Source organism: Vigna umbellata, chromosome 11 (genome assembly GCF_029865625.1).
Source record: "Vigna umbellata cultivar VRB3 chromosome 11, Vumbellata_1.0, whole genome shotgun sequence".
Taxonomy (NCBI): Eukaryota; Viridiplantae; Streptophyta; class Magnoliopsida; order Fabales; family Fabaceae; genus Vigna; species Vigna umbellata.
This window is the reverse complement of record NC_142175.1, coordinates 31,164,680-31,185,811: the sequence shown is the minus strand read 5'-3', so window position 1 is coordinate 31,185,811 and position 21,132 is coordinate 31,164,680. Positions and strand designations below refer to the sequence as shown.

The 21,132-nt window shown below is 35.6% G+C and overlaps 2 protein-coding genes across 2 annotated transcripts; both read left to right on the top strand.

The window, feature by feature from the left end:
- Positions 1-8,763: 8,763 nt before the first annotated feature.
- LOC148191526 (uncharacterized) lies at positions 8,764-10,067 on the top strand. The gene is made up of 2 exons (XM_088101785.1): positions 8,764-9,751; positions 10,027-10,067. Exons 1-2 carry the CDS (start codon positions 8,764-8,766, stop codon positions 10,065-10,067), a joined length of 1,029 nt encoding a protein of 342 aa, XP_087957911.1.
- A 5,528-nt stretch (positions 10,068-15,595) lies between these two features.
- LOC124823771 (uncharacterized) lies at positions 15,596-16,922 on the top strand. The gene is made up of 2 exons (XM_088102355.1): positions 15,596-15,749; positions 16,102-16,922. Exon 2 carries the CDS (start codon positions 16,108-16,110, stop codon positions 16,747-16,749), a length of 642 nt encoding a protein of 213 aa, XP_087958481.1. The 5' UTR covers positions 15,596-15,749; positions 16,102-16,107; the 3' UTR covers positions 16,750-16,922.
- The last annotated feature ends 4,210 nt before the right edge of the window (positions 16,923-21,132 follow it).

Below are 21,132 nucleotides of genomic sequence, written 5' to 3'. Positions count from 1 at the left end.
TTGTGTTGTTATGTTAACAAATTAAAATACACACAAGTGGGGGGAAGGGAAGCGATGTGCAAAGGGTAGAAAAGGAAAGTTTGATCTGTAGGTGTAAATAAAAGGAACAACACGAAATATGAGAACAATGAGGTGTAAGGAGTAAAAATATGGTGTACCCCAATAGCATATTATGATTTTTTTCAAAGCAGTAAGAAATGCATGGAGGCACACCAGTGTGTATGAATGTGTCTAACGAATACTGCATTTTGCTAGGACTATATTGCAGTGATGAATAGTATAGGTTCATATACACACAACTAACAAAAAAAAACTATTTAAATAGTAATTAATTTTAGAGATAAAAAATAATTAGTTATTATTGTGAGAATGTAGAAAATTATATTTTACAATTAATAATGATTTAAAAATAATGACCCTTTGTTATTTTAGTATAAAATAAGTTTATATAAATAAAAAGTTTTATAAATGAGTTTTATTACATTAATTCTCTAAAAATCACTTTTCTATAATTCGTTCACTTCTTTATATGAGTTCTTACTCTTCGTTTATCTAATTAAGATTTGAGACACCACAAATAATCTTCGCATCGAGTTCTATTTGAATGTTTTTTTTTCTCTTTTCTTGGGCCAAATATATCTTTCTTGAATGTGATTGGCTTTCTTTCGCTTGCATATATCGTTTTAGTCTTCTATACAAGTATGTATTGACTAGTGATCATTATGATAGGTCCTAATATTTTTGTGGTGTTTCTATGCATAAATTGAATATCTTGTAAGTTCAGAAATGTTTAGCTATTTGAGCGGTTTATTCAAGTGAGGAAGGTTAAATTTATAGTCTCTATATGTTGTTTTATGTTGCAATTATTAGTTGTAATTTTCATGTGTTGCTAGAATGAATTGGAGATAAAATTGGCTTTTTCTACAAAAACTAGTTTTGTATGTAAAAATTAATGTGGTATTGTATGAATTGGATGACAATTATATATTAGAATGGTTGTAATTGATTATAATTTGCTTCTGTGTGAATGAGAGAATTGAAATTTGAACAATTGAGTGTTAGTACAGGCTCATTGTATGTAAAAATGTTTTGAACCAAAGCGTGGACGGGAAAGTATCAAATTAATCAATTGAACAGGTTAAATTCCTTCTATCACAATATTCTTTTTCTGGTTTCTGATAAATCACTAAGTGGTAGTAGACTGCAGTTGAGTGTCAGGCTCATTGTGCATGTCTAAGAGCATTTTAGCTCTAGATCGTTGAGCGCCAAATTGTACTGTTGAGCGTCATGTTTTACAAATGCTTTGGCGCTTAGTGACAGCATAACACCAATGAATGGAAACTTTGAACTGCAAGTTTGGAGCATTTTAGCTCCAGGACGTTGAACACCAAGAAGTGTCGTTGTGTGATAACTTTTTGGCAAGTATATCAAATCGTTCAAGTAATACAGTGAATTAAGTTAAGAGTATCGTTCTCCCAAGGGAATTTGAGTTATGTTATTCAATTAAAATTATTTATCAAGATCAATTACTGATAACATTTGAGATTTCAAATTGGCAATTAGCATGAAATTAACAACGTACAAAAGTTTAAGATCGAAAAATACGATAAAAGATCACTGAAATTGGTCTTTGACTAACATTATAGTAAAATCCTGGACAACATATATTCTCTGTTCAAGCATTCACATAAGAGTATCTTGGTTTAATTCCTTAAAACAAGGTCTAAAATTATCTATTGAATTATTAATTCCTTAGTTAATTCATCAGATAATTTTGCATTAAATTCAGATGTTGAGAATAACCAAAAGCACAGAAGTTATTCCTAGCGTAGTTACTTTTAGTTTCTTTTCTTACGTTTCTGATTCTAGAAATACTTCCCAGTACAAAAAAAACTTTTAAACAGAATAATACTTCCGTATAATCAAAAGCAAGTCAAGAAAAGAACAAGAATAGAAACATATATTGCACAGAAAATCTACATTAATGTGTCGTCATACAACCAATTCCAATGAACAAAAAATTTAGGCTATCCTAGACATCTCAAACATACTATTTACAGCAATTCCTTTCAGAAAGTGAAGTCTTGATGTCTTGAAAGGTCTCCTGATCGTCTCCTGAGTTCTTCAGTATTTTTCTGGCTTTTTCGTGTGTCAGAAGATGGTTTCTCCTTTTTGTCACGTCTTTTAAAGCCATTTAACTTCATTAATTCGCTCAGCGCACAAGTGTGTGTGCACTGTGCAAATTTCCTTTAACTATTGCACTTTAACTGATGTTATTCGCTCAGCGCACAAGTACTGGTGCGCTATGCGAATTTCCTTTTTCTGGCAGTGCAAAATTTGGCTTTCGCTTTGCGAAAATTGGCTGACAAATTTCAAATTATACACCCTTTCCTGTACAATAATTTACATAACAATCTACTTCCTATTACAACTTTTGACTGAGTAATAACATGAATAATTATAAGACTGAGATTATTTATAAGTGTAAAAACAACTCTTTTCACACTTATCATTTGTACCCCTTTTTGCAAGGAATGACACTAAGCACTAGAAATATCATTGAACGCCACTTTTTACGAGAGGTTTGGCGCCAAGTGTCATCATTGAGCGTCATTTTTAATGTTGGCCTTGTTTTCTTCTTTGGCTGTTTGAGATAGATTTATAATGGGTGTTACTCCCTCCACCCCCACACGTCTCTTCCTCCACCTCCCCAATTTTCTAAAATGCCAATTATATCCTTCTAAAATGACAATTATATCCTCAAAAGTTAAAATTTTTTATTTTTATTATTTTAATATTTTAATTTATTTAAAACTTCTGATTTACTTCCCTCTGCACCTCTTCCTCTCTTCCATTTTCGTTTACCTTTCTCTCTTCCGTTAAGCTTCTTCTCCACCTATAACAAATTCATATTTTAACAAATTCATATTTTAACAAAATTATTACGTTTAAAAACTAACCATATATAACATTTAAAATTATAAATTTCAATATAAATTACTGTAAATAAAATAAACAAATAAAATAAAAACGAAACGTAAAAGGAACACTGCCTCTGGACGGATGACATCCTTCAACGGATGTCAACATCCGTTGAAGGCAAAACGGATGTCGACATCCGTTTTGCCTTAAACGGATGTCGACATCCGTTTTGCCTTAAACGGATGTTGACATCCGTTGAAGGATGTCATCCGTCCATAGGCAGTGTTCCTTTTACGTTTCGTTTTTATTTTACTACGTTTTGCGGCTCATGCAAGGATTATAGGCTTGGATATTAAAAGGATTATTGGAAGTATGGGAAGGATTTAGGGTTTAGGATTATTGGAAGGATTATGACTACGTACCTGGAGAGGAACCACGACAAGGACACTACACCATAAACGCACTGCACCACGTACTGCACCGAGAACAAGAAGAAGATTGTTTGATAATTCTTTTCACGATCACCAAGCTTTGTAGAAAAATATTTTACTCATACAAGAAACTACGTAGGTTATCAGTGAAATATGTTATAAATGAATAAAATTAAAAAACAACAATTTTAAAAATAAAATTTTACTGAGGGGCAAAATAGTAAAGGAAAGGTGGAGGAAGGGGCAAAATAGTAAAGGGGAGGTGGAGGAAGAGATGTGTGGGGGTGGAGGGAGAAACACCCATTTATAATGAACCTTATATATGTTTATCATTTTGGTTGTTATTTAATTGAGGTGAAATTGTGATGTGAACATGTATGATGATGATGGTGTTAAAGGAATTTGAAGGAGAAATTCTTTTTTGTGGTAATTTTAGTGTATGCATTCATGTATAAGATTCAGTAAAGGGATATCATGTTACTTTAATAATCATTCATACTCAAGACTAGAATGTGTTATGTGGAGAGTTGTAAAACGTCCTAGTCAATGAGCTTGTTTGGCCCTAGATGCAAAGGAGATTAATCTGTGTGGTAGGGTGATAACCCCTTTGGCTATGGCTCTATAAAGCATGGAGACCAGCATAAGGGCACACCTTTAGTGAATTTCGATGTCAAGGGCATGTATTCGGATAATTGAGTATACAGAGTCTTTAATTATATATTTGATTTTATTTTGTCTATTTGAGTTGTATGACTTTGTTATGAAAAATATATCTACTTATCATATGTTAATTTGTTTTATAAATTAGTTTACCCTCTTTTGTATTGGTTTCCCTGATTTGTTTTCTTCTTTTATCATAATCACCTTGAACAGTGTAAGCAGACGAGAAAGTATGTTATTGTTATCGTCTCTTTATTAGGTTGTCTTTCCTTTGTTTCTAGAATCTTAAAACAAAACTTAAGTTTTCTTTATATACCATAGTTTTCTTTTAAATTATATATTTATATCTCTTGTTATTATTATTATATCTCGGAATAACTCTAATAACAATCTTTAGATTATGAATTTTTTGATTATGAATTTCCTATTTTGAATATTATTATAAAATATCTTATTTTATCAGTTGTATATGTTTCTAAAATAGAATAATAATCTAATTTAGAAATCAATTTATGAACTAAAATTTATTCGTATTTAAAATAATATTTATTATATTATAATTAGGTTTTGAATGAGATTCTAACATTAAAATACTAAGCTTTGACTAACAAAGAAATTAGTATTTAAATTGATTACTATTTAATTAGGCTCTAATTTGTTACTAACTTAATTTATTTTAAATATTTTTTATTAACTTTATTTGTTTTTAATATTTTTGCAGTTAATATTCATCAAACCAACAATTTAAACAAATATAACTATAAAAATAAATAAATATCTTAATATTTGCTAAGTTGAAATTAATACAAATATTTATTTAATAAAAAAGTTTAAGAATAATTTTACATAGTTTAGGTTTCTTTAAAAAAAAATACACAATTAAATCAATATTTTATTGTAGTGATTATTTTCTTTGATTTACCCATTGTACACAAAATATAGAGAATATATTAAGATGATTGTAGTTAATCAAATAGCATATCAAATAACTAGGTTAAGATAATTATAGTCAAAATAGTTAAGATAACAGTGATTGAGGTGAGTTAGTCACACATAAACATTATTTGAATCATGAACAAATTAATTTTAGGGTTAAATATGTTTTTAGTCCCTAAACTATCAGGCGAATTTGTTTTTAGTCCCTCTTTCAAAGTAAGCTACATTTTAGTCCTTCTTCTTAAGGAAACCATAATTTTTCGTCCTCCAAAACCAACAACGTTAAAAAGAAGCTGAGCTGGCTAACGGTGGAGTGTCACGTCATTTTTTTCTCCCTCTGTCACTGGCGTTGTCTCATTCCTTGCATCTTCATCCCTGTTCACCGTCCTCCGCCCTCGTCAACTCTTTTTTCACCTTGCCATCTTCACCAACACGAACCTCCTCCACCATGCCAACGTCAACAGTTCTACTTCTACTAGCATTGCTACTGCAACTATTTTCAGAGAGTCCATTGTCGCTTTCCATGTTTGTTCCTCTAGCATTAACTGTTGTGTTTCCCCCATTTTGGCTATTGCTTCCATTGTTGCTTCCTGAAACACTTCTATTGATACAGATAAGGTTGTTTTTTATAGGCTGGAAAGATATGGTGATGACGATGCAAGTGGAGTCCCATCAGAGATCTGATTTAGAAGCTGAAAACACAAGATTTATTGCCTCTAATGGCACAACTTCTATATCTGGAAATAAAAGAACCAACTTTCCATCCATTCACAAGCAAAAAAAGAAACCCAATGAAAATTAACCAAAACTGAAGGGACAAATTGTGGAATTTGATCACGAGTCTGATTGAAAGAAACCTCACAAATTCAACTTTAGAGAAACAAACAAAATAAAAATAAAAAACAGACCTTTGGGGAAAAAAACCTAATTTGCAGATTGGGGGCAAAACCAGTAACTGCGACGGTGAATGGATATGATCGCGATGATCATGTGGTCCAGCAGCCCTAGGATTCGGTAACTCGATTGGTGAATGGACATGATCACGATGCTTCCGCTTTGTGCGATTCTCTGCAAAACCTTGACCACCAAGAACGCGCTGGTGGAGTTAAGTCCCGAGGTTGGCTCGTCTAGGAACAACAGGATCGGGTCGTGGATAATGTCGATGCCGATGGAAACTCTCTGATGCTCTCCGCCTGATTCTTCGCGGTGACCTTCGTCGTCGATGACTGTTTTCGCAGCGTTCCAAAGACCTGGCTGCTCGATGAGAGCCTGGACACGGGCGTTTTTCTTCAACTTGGAGAGCGTGCGCGAAAGTCTGAATTCCGCTGCAAACATCAAAGTTTCTTCCACCGTGAGCACAGGGAAGAGCAGGTCGTCTTGCATCACATACACAGAGATCACCTTCAGAAGACGTGATTCCAGCGTTTCGTCGTTCAGCGCTACCGTGCCTTTTAGACTTCCCTTGGTGATTCGGTTCGCCAGCGCGTCGATCAGTGTTGACTTTCCAGAGCCGCTGGCGCCGAGGACCGCCATGATCTCGCCTTTGCGCACCTCGTCGGAGATATCGTTAAGCAGCGTCTTGGTCTGCCTGAACATGCTCTCGTCGACGACAGGAGCCTCGCTAGGGGAGGGAGAAAAGCTGGGAAGATTAACTGTGTCAGAAAAATAAATTGACGTGGCACTCCACTATTAGCCAACTCAGCTCTTTTTTAACGTCGTTGGTTTTGGAGGACGGAAAATTATGGTTTCTTTAAGGAGAATGACTAAAATGTAGCTTACTTTGAAAGAGGGACTAAAAATAAATTCGCTTTATAGTTTAAGGACAAAAAAATATTTAACCCTTAATTTTATATTGAGATAGATGTAACAACGGGGAGAAATGTTATTTCAAAAGGAAATATATTGCCTAAAAGAAAAGTATTATTTTTTTTTCAGCACTAGAAGAAAATTACAATGTTAAGAATGGAATATACAGAAAATAACTACAAAATGATAGTGATAAGATAACACAACACCCAAAAGTAAATAAAAGACAATAAAAAGAGTTCATGAAATAAACATTAATTACCCCTAATTTTCCTATTTTTCTTAAAATACGATTTAACGTAGTTAATATACATTTAAAAAAAAAGCTCGTAAAAAATAATAATTACAACAACAAAACTTTTATTGGAGACACTTCTTTCTTCACCAATCGTCTTCTATACTCTAAAATCTTGACTGTAAATACAACACCATTTTCATACCATATTAACCAAAAGCTAAGACCTTCTAATATTCTTTTTATCTTTCAGCTTACTTTTTCTAAAAAAATCTAGCATGACAAAGTGACCCGAATACTGCTATAAGCCCTTATCAATTAAAAAGGTGAAATTCACGGTTCTTAATCTGTCCACTTAAAAAAAGTGAATTATATTAATTGTTTTGTTAAAAGTATATTAAGATTAGTTTTTCCATAAATACTTTTAAAAGAAAATAAGGTATTTTTTATTCATACTTAAACTAATGTTAATTCATAGGAAAAATAATATTTTTTTCTCAGTTAGTATTTATTGAATGAGGTCACAAGTTAATACTTGTTTAGTTATGATGTCTATTAATTTTGTATTAATTAGTGTGTGAGAGGATATCAAAGACCTTTGCCAACATTTATTTTGATCTTCCCTCAGAACATCGACGCCACAAACACCAAAGTTATTAACTTTTTCATCATGTCAGATTAATCTTATCTTATCCTAACAAAGTTAGATTATAATATTATCTTATCCTAACAAAGTTGTTAACTTTGACCTCGTCTCTTTCATGGTCAACCCAACTTTTTTGGCATTTAGGACTTGCTGTTGGCTCTAAATAACCTTCCCAACATTCTTCTATTCATCCACATATAACTCTCATTTAACATAACCTTCTCTCGATCTCTCTCACACGTGACTTTTATTTTTTAAATATACATATAATAATTAATCTTTTGTCAAAAAAATCAATAAAAATAAACATAAATTCAATTTACACGAGGGCTCATGTCATTTTCGTTTAAAAATTTCATTTAAATTATTTTCTGAAATAAAGTAGGTGTTGTTTTATTAGGAATCAAGTTTGATTCCTTACTGTCAAAGAAGACAGTAATCTTGTATTTAATGTTTTCTGTTATGTTAGTTTTTAGCTTTTAATGGTTTGTTAACAGAGCTCTATAAATAGAGCTCTTCATCTCTGATCAGTGTAAGAAAAAAAGATACAGTTTTACAGATTCAATATACCAGACTAAATACCAAATAAGAAAAGAAGACCTTTTTCTTACCTTTTGTGTTGTGCTCTTCATTTTTCCCTTCTCCGTCGTCGTCAACCACCGTCTCCTCCACCGTCGATCTGCGCTGGAAGTCCCGGAGCTTCATCGCCTGGAGAGTTCTCCCTTTTCGCTCTGTTCTCTCTCATCTCACACCTTTCAGACTTTGCTTGCGTGGCTGGAGTATTACCCATACGTTTTCAACGTATGAGACATAATGGGCTGGGCCGTGTACGCGTTTATACTGTGTTGGGCCAATCCTAAAATGGTATCAGAGCAGGTCTAGTGCCTGCTCTGTTTCCGTTGCCTCTGATTCATCTTTCTTGGTATCTTCTTGGCCAGTTTCTTCCCTCTGATTCATCTCTTGGTATCTTCTTGGCCAGTTTCTTGCAAATATTCCTTATGGAACGAATTACTGATCAATCTTGTAACCCTTCCAGCCCATACTACCTACATCCAGGTGAGAACCCAGGTCTCACCCTCATTACACAAACTCTAAATGAGAACAATTACTCCTCATGGAGCAGAAGCATGAGAAGAGCCTTACTCTCCAAGAATAAGACTAAATTCATTGATGGGTCCATAAAGAAACCCCTAAAAACAGATCCATTGTTTGATGCATGGGAAAGATGTAATGTGATGATACTTTCCTGGATAACCAAGACTCTCTCTCCACAGATTGCTGAGAGCGTCATATACATTGAAGATGCAAAAGAATTGTGGGATGAACTAAAAGAACGGTTCTCCAAAGGAGACTATTTCAAGATCTCTGATTTACTGCAAGACATACACTCTATTAAACAGGGAGAGAGAGGAGTAAGTCAGTTTTTCACTGACCTTAAAATTCTATGGGAAGAGCTGGAGTTTCTAAGACCCATACCCACTTGCACATGCAAGGTTCAGTGCAGCTGTGAACTCTCTAAAATCTCCTTAAAGTACAGGGAAATGGAGCATGTGATATGCTTCTTGAAAGGGCTGAATGACTCCTACAACACTGTAAGGACACAAATTCTTTTAATGGATCCTCTACCCAATGTCAACCGTGTCTTTTCTCTCATTATGCAACAAGAGAGACAAGAGAAAAATAGCTCTCCCGAAGTCAAGGTTCTAGCCAATGCTAGTGATAAAAACAGCCAATGGAAAGGCCAAGGAAGAGGCTCTGGTTCACGTGCCCAAGGGAGAGGAAGGGGTAGAAATCCTAACTATGGAAAGCAGTGCTCCTTTTGCAACAAGATGAACCATACTGTGGATGAGTGTTACTCTAAACACGGATACCCTCCTTGGTATAAGAAAGGGGATAACAATCAGGACAAGAGGACTGACTGGGGCACTGCAAATGCCTGCCAGACCAGCACCGAGACAGGAGGGATTCAAAGCACACAACAGACCAGTAATGAAAATGTTTTCAGCTCATTCACAGCTGAGCAGATGCAAAAGCTCCTCAGGATGATGGACAAGATAGATGAACCCTCTCACAAGGTCAATCAAGTCCAAAGGGGAGACACTGAACATAAACAAGGTAATTTTTCTTGGATAATAGACACTGGTGCCACAGATCATGTAACACATGATAAGGCAAATTTTGTAACCTTTTATCAAATTAAACCTATCTCTGTGAAACTACCAAATAATACAGTTCTGACTGCTGAGCATGCTGGAACCGTATGTTTTTCAAAAGATTTTGTTATTTTTAATGTTCTTTACATCCCTGAATTCTGTTTCAATCTGATATCTGTTCAAAGCCTCACTAAGGACTTGGATTGCAGTCTAATTTTTTCCTCTAAGACTTGTCAGATAAAGGAGAACCATACATTGAAGATGATTGGATGTGCTAATTCTTGGAAGGGTCTCTATTACCTACAAGCTCTTCCTAAATTTGATCAAAGATACACTGCTAAAACTGTTTTTTCTTTTAAGAACCTTAATGTAAACCTGTGGCACTGTAGACTGGGCCATCCAGGTGACAAGGTTATGAAACATATATGTGACATTTTTCCTTATGTTAAGGATGATACTAATACTGTTTGTGAGACTTGCCACTATGCTAAGCAGCGAAAATTACCCTTCTCTAAAAGTGTTTCTGCTACTACTGATTGCTTTGAAATTGTACATTGTGATATATGGGGTCCTCTTAGTACTATTTCTGTCCATGGTCATAAGTACTTTCTAACCATAGTTGATGATTACAGTAGACACACTTGGGTTTTTCTCATGAATAATAAGGGCCAAACTAGAGAACTGTTGCAGAATTTTGTTATTAAAATCAAAAATCAGTTTAACAAACTAATTAAAACTATAAGATCTGACAATGGCCCTGAATTTAATTGTGTGGATTTTTATAATGTGCATGGGATCAACCACCAAAGAAGTTGTGTTGAAACCCCAGAACAGAATTCTGTTGTTGAAAGGAAGCACCAACATATTCTGAATGTAACCCGTGGCCTTCTCTTCCAATCCAGTATTCCTAATGCTTACTGGTCTTATGCAGTTGGCCATGCTGTTTATCTGATAAACAGATTGCCTACTGCCACTCTTAACCACAAAACACCTCATGAAATTCTCCACAAACTGCCTCCCACCTTTTTAGATCTCAAAACCTTTGGTTGTCTGTGTTTTGCCTCCACTCTAGAGAATAATAGAAGCAAGCTTGACCCCAGAGCTAGGAAAGGAATTTTTCTAGGATACAAATATGGTGTGAAAGGATATATTGTGCTTGATCTACACAGTAAGGAATTGTTTATCAGCAGAAATGTCCTCTTTCATGAGGACATTTTCCCATACAAAGAGCCACATGACAGCAGAGCCCAATGTGATGTTGGGAAGGACAGAGTTGAAACCCTAACTGATCTCCTACAAGATCAGTACTCTATCAGCAATGGTAACCATGGTGAAGTTACTGACCAGGCAGCAGTAGGGCAACCAGAAGAACAGCCCTCAGATAATGAAGAAAACAGAGCTGGCATCAACAGTAGTCCCAACAGCCAGGAAAATAGAAGGTCTAACAGACCGAGAAGGACTCCCACATACTTGAAGGACTACATTCACCAGGTGAATCAATCCTCGACTACTAAAAATAGACTGAAAACTCCCTATCCCATCTCTGATTTACTGTGTTGTGATAACCTTTCAGAGAAACACCTCAAGTACACTATGACTGTCACTGGGAACAAAGAACCCAGATCTTACAGTGAAGCAAAAGAAATGACTGAATGGGTGGAGGCCATGCAGAGAGAAATCCAAGCTTTACAGGCCAATAACACATGGGTTATGACATCACTGCCTCCAGGAAAGTCCGCAATAGGATGTAAATGGGTATACAAAACCAAGTATAAGGCTGATGGTACCATTGAAAGATACAAAGCCCGTTTAGTAGCAAAGGGTTATACACAGCAGGAGGGCATAGACTATCTAGACACCTTCTCCCCTGTAGCTAAGCTTACTACAGTCAGATTACTTATTGCACTTGCTGCCTCCAACAGCTGGTTCCTACACCAATTGGATGTTGACAACGCTTTCCTACATGGAGACCTCAATGAAGAGGTCTACATGGAACCACCTCCAGGTCTGGATGGGTGTAATGAAGGACAGGTTTGCAAGTTAACAAAGTCATTGTATGGCCTAAAACAAGCCAGTAGACAGTGGTTTGAAAAGCTCTCCTCCTTTCTAATTACTGCTAACTTTATCCAATCTAAATCTGATCACTCTTTGTTTATTAAGAAAACATCTACAAGCTTTACTGCTTTACTTGTATATGTAGATGATATTGTGTTGACAGGGGACTCTATGATGGAGATCAACTACATAAAGGAACTACTCCACAATAGGTTTCGAATAAAGAACCTAGGAGAACTTAAATACTTCCTAGGGCTGGAAGTGGCCAGATCCAGAAAGGGCATCCACCTCTGCCAGAGAAAATATGCCTTAGACATACTGGAAGAAACGGGAATGTTGGGGTGCAAGCCTTCATCCACTCCCTTCCTGAGTGACACAAGCACCTTGTACAAAGAGGATAGCTACCTGGATGACCCAGGACCTTACAGGAGGCTGATAGGGAAGTTGCTTTACCTTACAAACACAAGACCTGATCTATGTTTTACAGTCAATTTGCTTAGCCAATTTGTTCAATCACCTACTGATTATCACTACAGGGCCATTCAACACATTCTCAGGTACATCAAATCCAAGCCCTCTGAAGGATTATTTTTTCCAGCGGACTCCCCTATGCAACTGAAGGCTTTTAGTGACTCTGACTGGGCAACATGTCCCAACACTAGAAGATCCACAACAGGGTTCTGTATCTTCCTTGGATCCTCACTCATCTCTTGGAAATCAAAAAAGCAGAAGACTGTCTCCAGATCTTCCACTGAAGCCGAATATAGGGCTCTTGCAGCCACTGTATGTGAGATACAGTGGCTCAGTTATCTACTTCAAGACCTTCAGATAGAAGAGTCAGGAACGCCTGCCTTATATTGCGACAACAAGTCTGCAAGGCATATAGCTCACAACCAGAGCTTTCATGAACGGACTAAGCACATCGAACTCGACTGCCATGTCGTCCGTGAGAAAGTTCAGGAACACTTACTCAACCTTCTACCCGTACGCTCAGACCAACAGTTGGCCGACATCTTCACAAAGTTCCCTCACCGCGTCAGATTTAGGTCAACAGTTCCCAAGCTTGGACTGACGACCATTCATCATCCAGCTTGAGGGGAGGCTATTAGGAATCAAGTTTGATTCCTTACTGTCAAAGAAGACAGTAATCTTGTATTTAATGTTTTCTGTTATGTTAGTTTTTAGCTTTTAATGGTTTGTTAACAGAGCTCTATAAATAGAGCTCTTCATCTCTGATCAGTGTAAGAAAAAAAGATACAGTTTTACAGATTCAATATACCAGACTAAATACCAAATAAGAAAAGAAGACCTTTTTCTTACCTTTTGTGTTGTGCTCTTCATTTTTCCCTTCTCCGTCGTCGTCAACCACCGTCTCCTCCGCCGTCGATCTGCGCTGGAAGTCCCGGAGCTTCATCGCCTGGAGAGTTCTCCCTTTTCGCTCTGTTCTCTCTCATCTCACACCTTTCAGACTTTGCTTGCGTGGCTGGAGTATTACCCATACGTTTTCAACGTATGAGACATAATGGGCTGGGCCGTGTACGCGTTTATACTGTGTTGGGCCAATCCTAAAATGTTTAGAAATTAATAAATAAAAAAGGCTAATTTAAATTTAAACGTTACACCGAATCAATATTATACGATTTTCTTACAACGGTCTTGAATGAATAGATGACGATCACGTCTCATCTTAGCTTTATTTTTTTTCTAATAAAAATAACTTTTAATTTTAACCATTAATATTCGGACGGGTGTGATGTGAAAGGTTGGAAATTGAAACAATGCCATGCGAAGACTCCAGAGGATAAACACACTGATTTATACTAAACTTCTGGGCATACCCAAATTTAATATGCATAAATTGCATAAACACACTGATTTTTTCCCCTTATTACTCTCACATATCAATCATTATAATTGTTTCCTCCAATAGGGATAAACATGACATCTAAAAATGGAAATTAAAAACAAAAACATATTTCATGTAAGCATGACTTTCAAAAATAAAAACATAAAGTCATACACATAAACACAATCTTCTATAAATAAAAAAGAAAAAAAAAACAAATAGAAATGAAACTCTTATCGTGAAGCACGACTTTGTTGAGCCAAAATCATGCATTGGAGTATGATATATTCATGTGAAATCGTACTTATAAATATAACTTACCCGTATGAATAACCTTTTAAAAAAGTTACCTTATTTAATGAAGTTGTCCTTTTTCCTAACTTTTTTTTGTCACGTTTCTATGTTAAAAATGTCGTTTCATTGTTGGTAGTTATTATTACAAGGTCATCCAAGCTTCAGATAGATAAGTATGGATGGAACATGGGTTGTGTGTAGTGTTAACACTACAAAAATATTAAATTTTAGCATAGGTTAATTTTCGGGGTTATAAAAATCATAGGTTAATCATTTTAGCATAGGTTAATTTCGAAGAACAACAAAAAAAATCTAGTGTACAATACATTCAATATTATTGTGTTAATCTCATTAATCCAACTTGTAAAAAAAAACGACAAAATATATTTTAGGAAAATGTTATTTTGACAACAAAAGTTTGACACAATTTTGACAACGGCGACGTGGCAGCTGTGCATTGGCTCAGTGAATTGAAAACAAACCAGAAAAAACCCAAAATACCCCTCACCCCGGTTCATTGAGCCAATGCACAGCTGCCACGTCGCCGTTGTCAAAATTGTGTCAAACTTTTGTTGTCCAAATAACATTTTCCTATATTTTATATGAACGTTATCATTCTACTTTAAAGTAGTTAAGAACCTTAACGCTATTAATCACTAAAGAAACAAATTACTAGTTTCAAAAGAAGCATAAATTAATTATTTGATTTATTCCTTTCTACTATGATATTATTAACTTGTGAAATAAAAACTAATTCCTGTTCAATATCTCAATAACTTTATAGTATTATTAATAATACCAAACCTGTTTAAAATATATTTTCTCAAAAACATTTTAAGAAAGAAAATATAGTATGTAAAAAAAATTTCACGCTAAAATTAATTTTTGTAAAAATTAAGAAAGTTTTTCTTAAATGATTAACATGTATAAATTACTCTTTTTTATATATAAAATCCTCTAAAAAAAATTTCTTTTATTTCATATAAGCTAATGCAATTTTTTTTTATTTTTTAAACGTTTGTAGAGAAGTTTTATCCCAGCAAATCTATTATAATAATAATAATAATAATAATAATAATAATAATAATAATAATAATAATAATAATAATAACAATGATTTACATATTAATTACTTGTAAAACAAAAATAACTTTTTTTGTGGAAATAACAGGGTCTACGGTCATCTTTATTCAAAAGCAAAATCCACTATTAAATAATTATGGCTTTTGTTCTGTGTGTGGGTCGCACAGGGATGCTTTTGGTGCGATGCATCAATTATTAATTGCTTTTGAATCTAAAAAATTTGTCCCATTCATGCTAATAATTTCTACAGTCTTTGTTTGTTAGCTAATCATATGGTCAATGCAGACAAATCTATTCAATGTCTTTAACAACCATTTTATGCATCAGAAAATTTGCAAAGGGAAAATTAGTACATTTGTTTTAACAAATATGATGGGATATGTTTCGAAAAAAATGAGGATAAAATTGATCATAATCATAAATTATTCATTTCATAATGAAAATATACAAAATAGACTCTCAATAAAAAAACAATTGCTTAGATGAACAATGTACTAGAACAAGTTGCAGTCTAAAGTCACTTTTCAATGAAGTGATTCACACATCCACCAAACTGATTTTGCAACTTCCCACCATACCCTTATTTTTCTTAGCCTTATGAACAAGTTTTGCTGCTATAAATGTATTCCTTTTCTGGCTTCAAAAGCAGCATTCACTTGAGCCAGCTTCGTTGCAAAAGGAGGTATGTCTTTTAATATGTGTTTGTGTGTGCACTTACTTGTTATGGATTTTTTATTTTTTTTTATGTAAGAGGAACACTTAAACTTACCATAAGAGGTTGTCAAATACTATATTGTGAATATATAGATATGAAAAAAATAAAGAAAGAAAAGGAGGATTTGGATTCATTCTGTCTTCACTCTTTTCAAGTATAAAAACCAATTATCTCAAAAATATTACCCTTAGATACTACCTAGAATGACCAAACAACAGAGAAAACTCATTCGTTTCTATCAAACAATATAGACGTTGTTGTGTTGTGTTTTTGGAGTAGTATTTTAAAATGCTCATTTATCACTGTGTTTTTGGAGTAGTATTTTATGAGAGGTATATCAGTTACAATGGAGGATAAAAGCGAGTTGAAAGAAGAGAAGAAAAGGTGGAAAACATGGATAGAAAAAATGGGGAATTGGCTGGGAATTAACGTGAACAAGGATGAATGGCTGAAGGACATGAGAGGGAATCTGAGTTTGGCTGCAACCATAATCACAACAATGACCTTTCAAACTGCTATTAATCCACCAGGTGGTGTTAGACCAGCGAAAGAGACTGGACATGTCGAATGTAGACGATCTGAACATGGTAAGCTATGCCCTGGTGAAGCAGTTCTAGCTGCACTTTACCCACGTGTGTATTACAGATTCCTTCTGTCCAACACTATATGCTTCGTTTCATCCTTAGCTGTGTGCCTTTTGCTCGTGAGTGGCTTCCCTCTGAATCACAGATTTTTCACGTGGCTTCTGTCAATAGGCACCTGCATCACCATGACCAGCCTCGCTATGACCTACATGCTTGCTGCAGATATGGTCACACCTGCTCCCGTCTGGGAAGCCAACGATACTACCGTCTTTGATAAAGTCATTTTCATTTGGCTTTCACTCCTAGGACTAGTCACACTTGTCCTCTTTCTGCGCTTCTTTGTTTGGATTTTCACTAAATTCATTGACAAACGTAAACCATGAACTTCTGCTCATGCACTCTCCTCTACTGTACGTTGCATGCATATCTTATTCTTATGCAATATCCCTATGTAATTCAGTAGTTTGCGTTTGAATCTTTGAACTATGTATCAATGTTTCTCTATAATCATCTTTTTGTTAGTGTTTATGCTATAATAATCTTGATGTTTTCTGTCTGTAACTGATTATAACTTTGGAGATTATACCAATACTATGTATATCTAAATGTTAAGCTGGACAACAAGGAGAACGGTGAGATGAACAAGGATGCAATTGTGTATAGAAGTATAAATAGAGTGTTTTTGTGTTGTTATGTTAACAAATGGAAAACAAATTAAAACACACACAAGTGGGAGGAAGGGAAGCGATGTGGAAAGGGTAGAAAAGGAAAGTTTGAATCTGTAGGTGTAAATAAAAGGAACAACACGAAATAATGATGATTTTTTTCAAAGCAGTAAGAAATGCATGGAGGAACACCAGTGTGTACGAATATGTCTAACGAATACTGGATTTTGCTAGGACTAAATTACAGTATGAATAGTATAAGTTCATATACACACACTAGTAAAAAATCGGGTTTTTACAGCGCACATTATGCCACGGTTCAACGAAAACCGCAGCATAATGGTGCGCGGTGGCAGTTTTGTAAATAAAACGAACATATATGCCGCGGTTCTACTGGGAACCGCGGCATATACCCCAGTCAACCATTGCCTTTGACGCCACGTATGAATAAAAAATTAAATAACAGAGTATATGCCGCGGTTCTCTGCACAACCGCGGCATATACCCAGCCAATTTATTGCAGGTGCTGACTGGGTCAGAGAATTTCAGAAGTTACAGGGGGTATATGCCGCGGTTCCCCAGAGAACCGCGGCATATACCCCCTGTAACTTCTGAAATTCTCTGAAAGGCAGTTGGGGAGACAGTTGTGTTGAACACGTTTCAGGGGTATATGCCGCGGTTCTACGAGCAACCGCGGCATATTCTCCTATCTGAAATTAATTTAATGTTTATTTGAAATATTTCGAGGTATATGCCGCGGTTCCCCGCTGAACCGCGGCATATAGTTTGAAAATAATTTCAAAAATGCCATTTCTGATAATTTTTTAAATTAGTATATGCCGCGGTTGGACGTGAAACCGCGACATATTCCCCTTTTATACCGCGGTTAAGTAGTGAACCGCGGTAGATTCCCCCGTTCAGAGTTAAAAATTAAAACTTGGAACAGTGTCGTCTTCCTCGCGCGTTCTCTGTTTTCTTTCGCGTTTCTTCTCCTCCGAACCACCCATCACCTCAGATTTCGCGTTTTTCACCGTTTAAACTCAGAATTGTTCGGTCATTATTCATTTTTGACGATAAAAACGAGTTTTAGCCGATCAAAATCGTGATTTCGTTGCGTTTTTCACCCTCACCGCCGTCGTTCCTCTTCCAGGTATTTATGTCCTTTTGCATTCTTAACGTTATTTCTTCATTAGTTTTGGTAATGTATGAAGTTTCTATAGTTTTGGTAATGTATGGTATAATTTTTGCTTTAATTTTGATAATGCATGAAATTGTTATAGTTTTGGTAATGTATGGTATGGTTTTTGCTATAGTTTTGGTAATGTGTGTTGTAGTTCTTGTATTATTTATAAACCTTAAAATATTATTTATGTAATATTTAGGAATATGGATCGAAATTGGATTAATTTACCACGTATTAGTGCTGAGTACGAGAGAGGTGTAGAGGAATTTATACAATTTGCGCAACGTAATGAGGGGAGAACTGATGATGAAGTGAAGTTTAGATGTCCTTGTGTGAACTGTTTGAATGGGAGAAAGTTGAACGCAACTCAAATTAGAGAACATCTTATATGTGATGGTTTTCTAAGATGCTATACAACATGGATCTGGCACGGCGAAGAAATGGATTTTCCCACTGACTCTCAAAGTGTAAATGTTACTGATTCCACCATGGAAGAAGATCGACCGGATGAAGACAAATTGGAGGACATGATCCGCGATGTTGGAGCAGAAAATTTTGCCAAAGCTCATGTGTATGAGACGATGTCGACTGATGCAGAAACACCTTTGTATGTCGGTTCAACTAAGTTCACACGTTTGTCAGCGGTGTTAAGGCTCATGAATTTGAAGGCGAGCAATGGATGGACTGATAAGAGTTTTACAGAACTGTTGACGTTGTTGAATGAAATGTTGCCAGATGGAAATACACTGCCCACTCGTAATTATGATGCGAAGAAAATTCTTTGTCCAATGGGTATGGAGTATAAAAGGATACATGCTTGTCCCAATGACTGCATTTTGTATAGGAAAGAGTTTGAATTTTTGACAAAGTGTCCAAAATGTGGCTTATCACGATACAAGTCAAAAAACAATAGTGAAGATAATGGTCAGATAGAAAAAAATGGATCTGCTTTGAAAGTAGTTTGGTACCTTCCAATAGTGCCCAGACTTAAGCGTTTGTTTGCGAATCCCAAAGATGCTAAAAATCTTAGATGGCATGCAGATGAGAGAAAAATTGACGGGCTGCTTCGTCATCCAGCTGATTCAAAGCAATGGAAAAATATTGATCGACAATTCCCCGAATTTGGTAAAGAGTGTAGAAATCTTAGGCTTGGTTTAGCCACTGATGGAATGAACCCATTTGGTAATCTGAGTACCAATCACAGTTGTTGGCCAGTTATATTGATAATTTACAACTTATCTCCTGCATTGTGCATGAAGAGGAAGTACATGATGTTATCTATGATGATATCTGGTCCAAAGCAGCCTGGAAATGACATAGATGTTTATCTAAGCCCACTAGTTGAAGACTTGAAGGTTTTGTGGGTTGACGGGGTTGAAATATTTGATGCATTCGCTTCAGAGACTTTTATGATGCGTGCAATGTTATTTTGCACCATTAATGACTTTCCTGCTTATGGTAATTTGTCAGGATACAGTGTCAAGGGTCATAAAGCGTGTCCTATATGTGAAGAAAACACTGCAGCTCATCAATTGAAACATGGAAGAAAGACGGTGTATCTGCGTCATCGGAGATTTCTAAAACGTAATCATCCATATCGAAGGTTAAAAAAAGCATTCAATGGAGATCAAGAGAGGGACGAAGCACCAAATCCACTTACTGGCCTTGAAGTTCTTCAAAAAGTTAATAAAATACATCATGTATTTGGGAAAACATCGAAGAAGTCATCTGTAACGACCCCTTGGAAGAAGAAATCAATATTCTTTGATCTTCCATATTGGTCAAAGTTAGATGTTCGACATTGCATAGATGTGATGCATGTAGAAAAGAATGTGTGTGATAGCTTGATTGGTACATTACTCAACATTCAGGGAAAGACAAAAGATGGAGTGAATGCTCGTTTGGATTTGGTTGACATGAATATCCGAGAAGAGTTGGCACCGAAGGAGATTGGTAAACGTACTTATTTGCCCCCTGCATGTTACACAATGTCTAGACAAGAGAAGATAAGTTTTTGTGTATGTTTAAAGAGTATCAAAGTACCACAAGGATACTCTTCAAATATGAAGAGTTTAGTGTCAATGCAGGACTTAAAGCTTGTTGGCATGAAGTCTCACGATTGTCACGTCTTAATGCAACAGTTGTTACCGGTGGCTATTCGTGGAATTTTGCCCAAAAATGTTAGGCACACCATAAACAGGTTGTGTTCATTTTTCTCGTCAATATGTAGTAAAGCCATCGATCCTACAAAGTTAGATGAACTTCAAGGCGAGATTGTTATCATCTTGTGTCAACTAGAGATGTTTTTCCCTCCATCTTTTTTTGACATCATGGTACATTTACTTGTTCATTTGGTTAGAGAAATCAAGTTGTGCGGACCGGTATACTTAAGATGGATGTATCCTATTGAGCGTTATATGAAGATTTTGAAAGGGTACGTTAAAAATCCATATCATCCTGAAGGTTCGATGATTGAAAGGTATATTGCTGAAGAAAGTATCGAGTTTTGTTCAGATTACATGACATCAGGCGCCATTGGCAACTTCTTGTTATGTCTGTGCAAGACAACTATGCTTTGTGGTTCTGCTCATTGCACAGGCCTCCTCCCACACAACTCAGACAAACAATTGATTGGTAAGAACCTCAATGTTTGGACTTTCTTTGTTATATAACTGAATGCTAAAACATTTTTTTATATACAGTTCTATTCCAGCAAGTATGATGATGGACGGGAGATCAATTGTTAAGAGTAGAAAGATTGCTTGGATTTCTCTCAAGGTTTGACATATGCTAAAGTCTGACTTTGTTATAATTGTTTTATAACAAATGTTATTCACTAACTATTATCAACTGTGATGATATATTGTAGTGTAACAGACAAAATGGGTCATATGAGTGTGGATACTATGTAATGTATT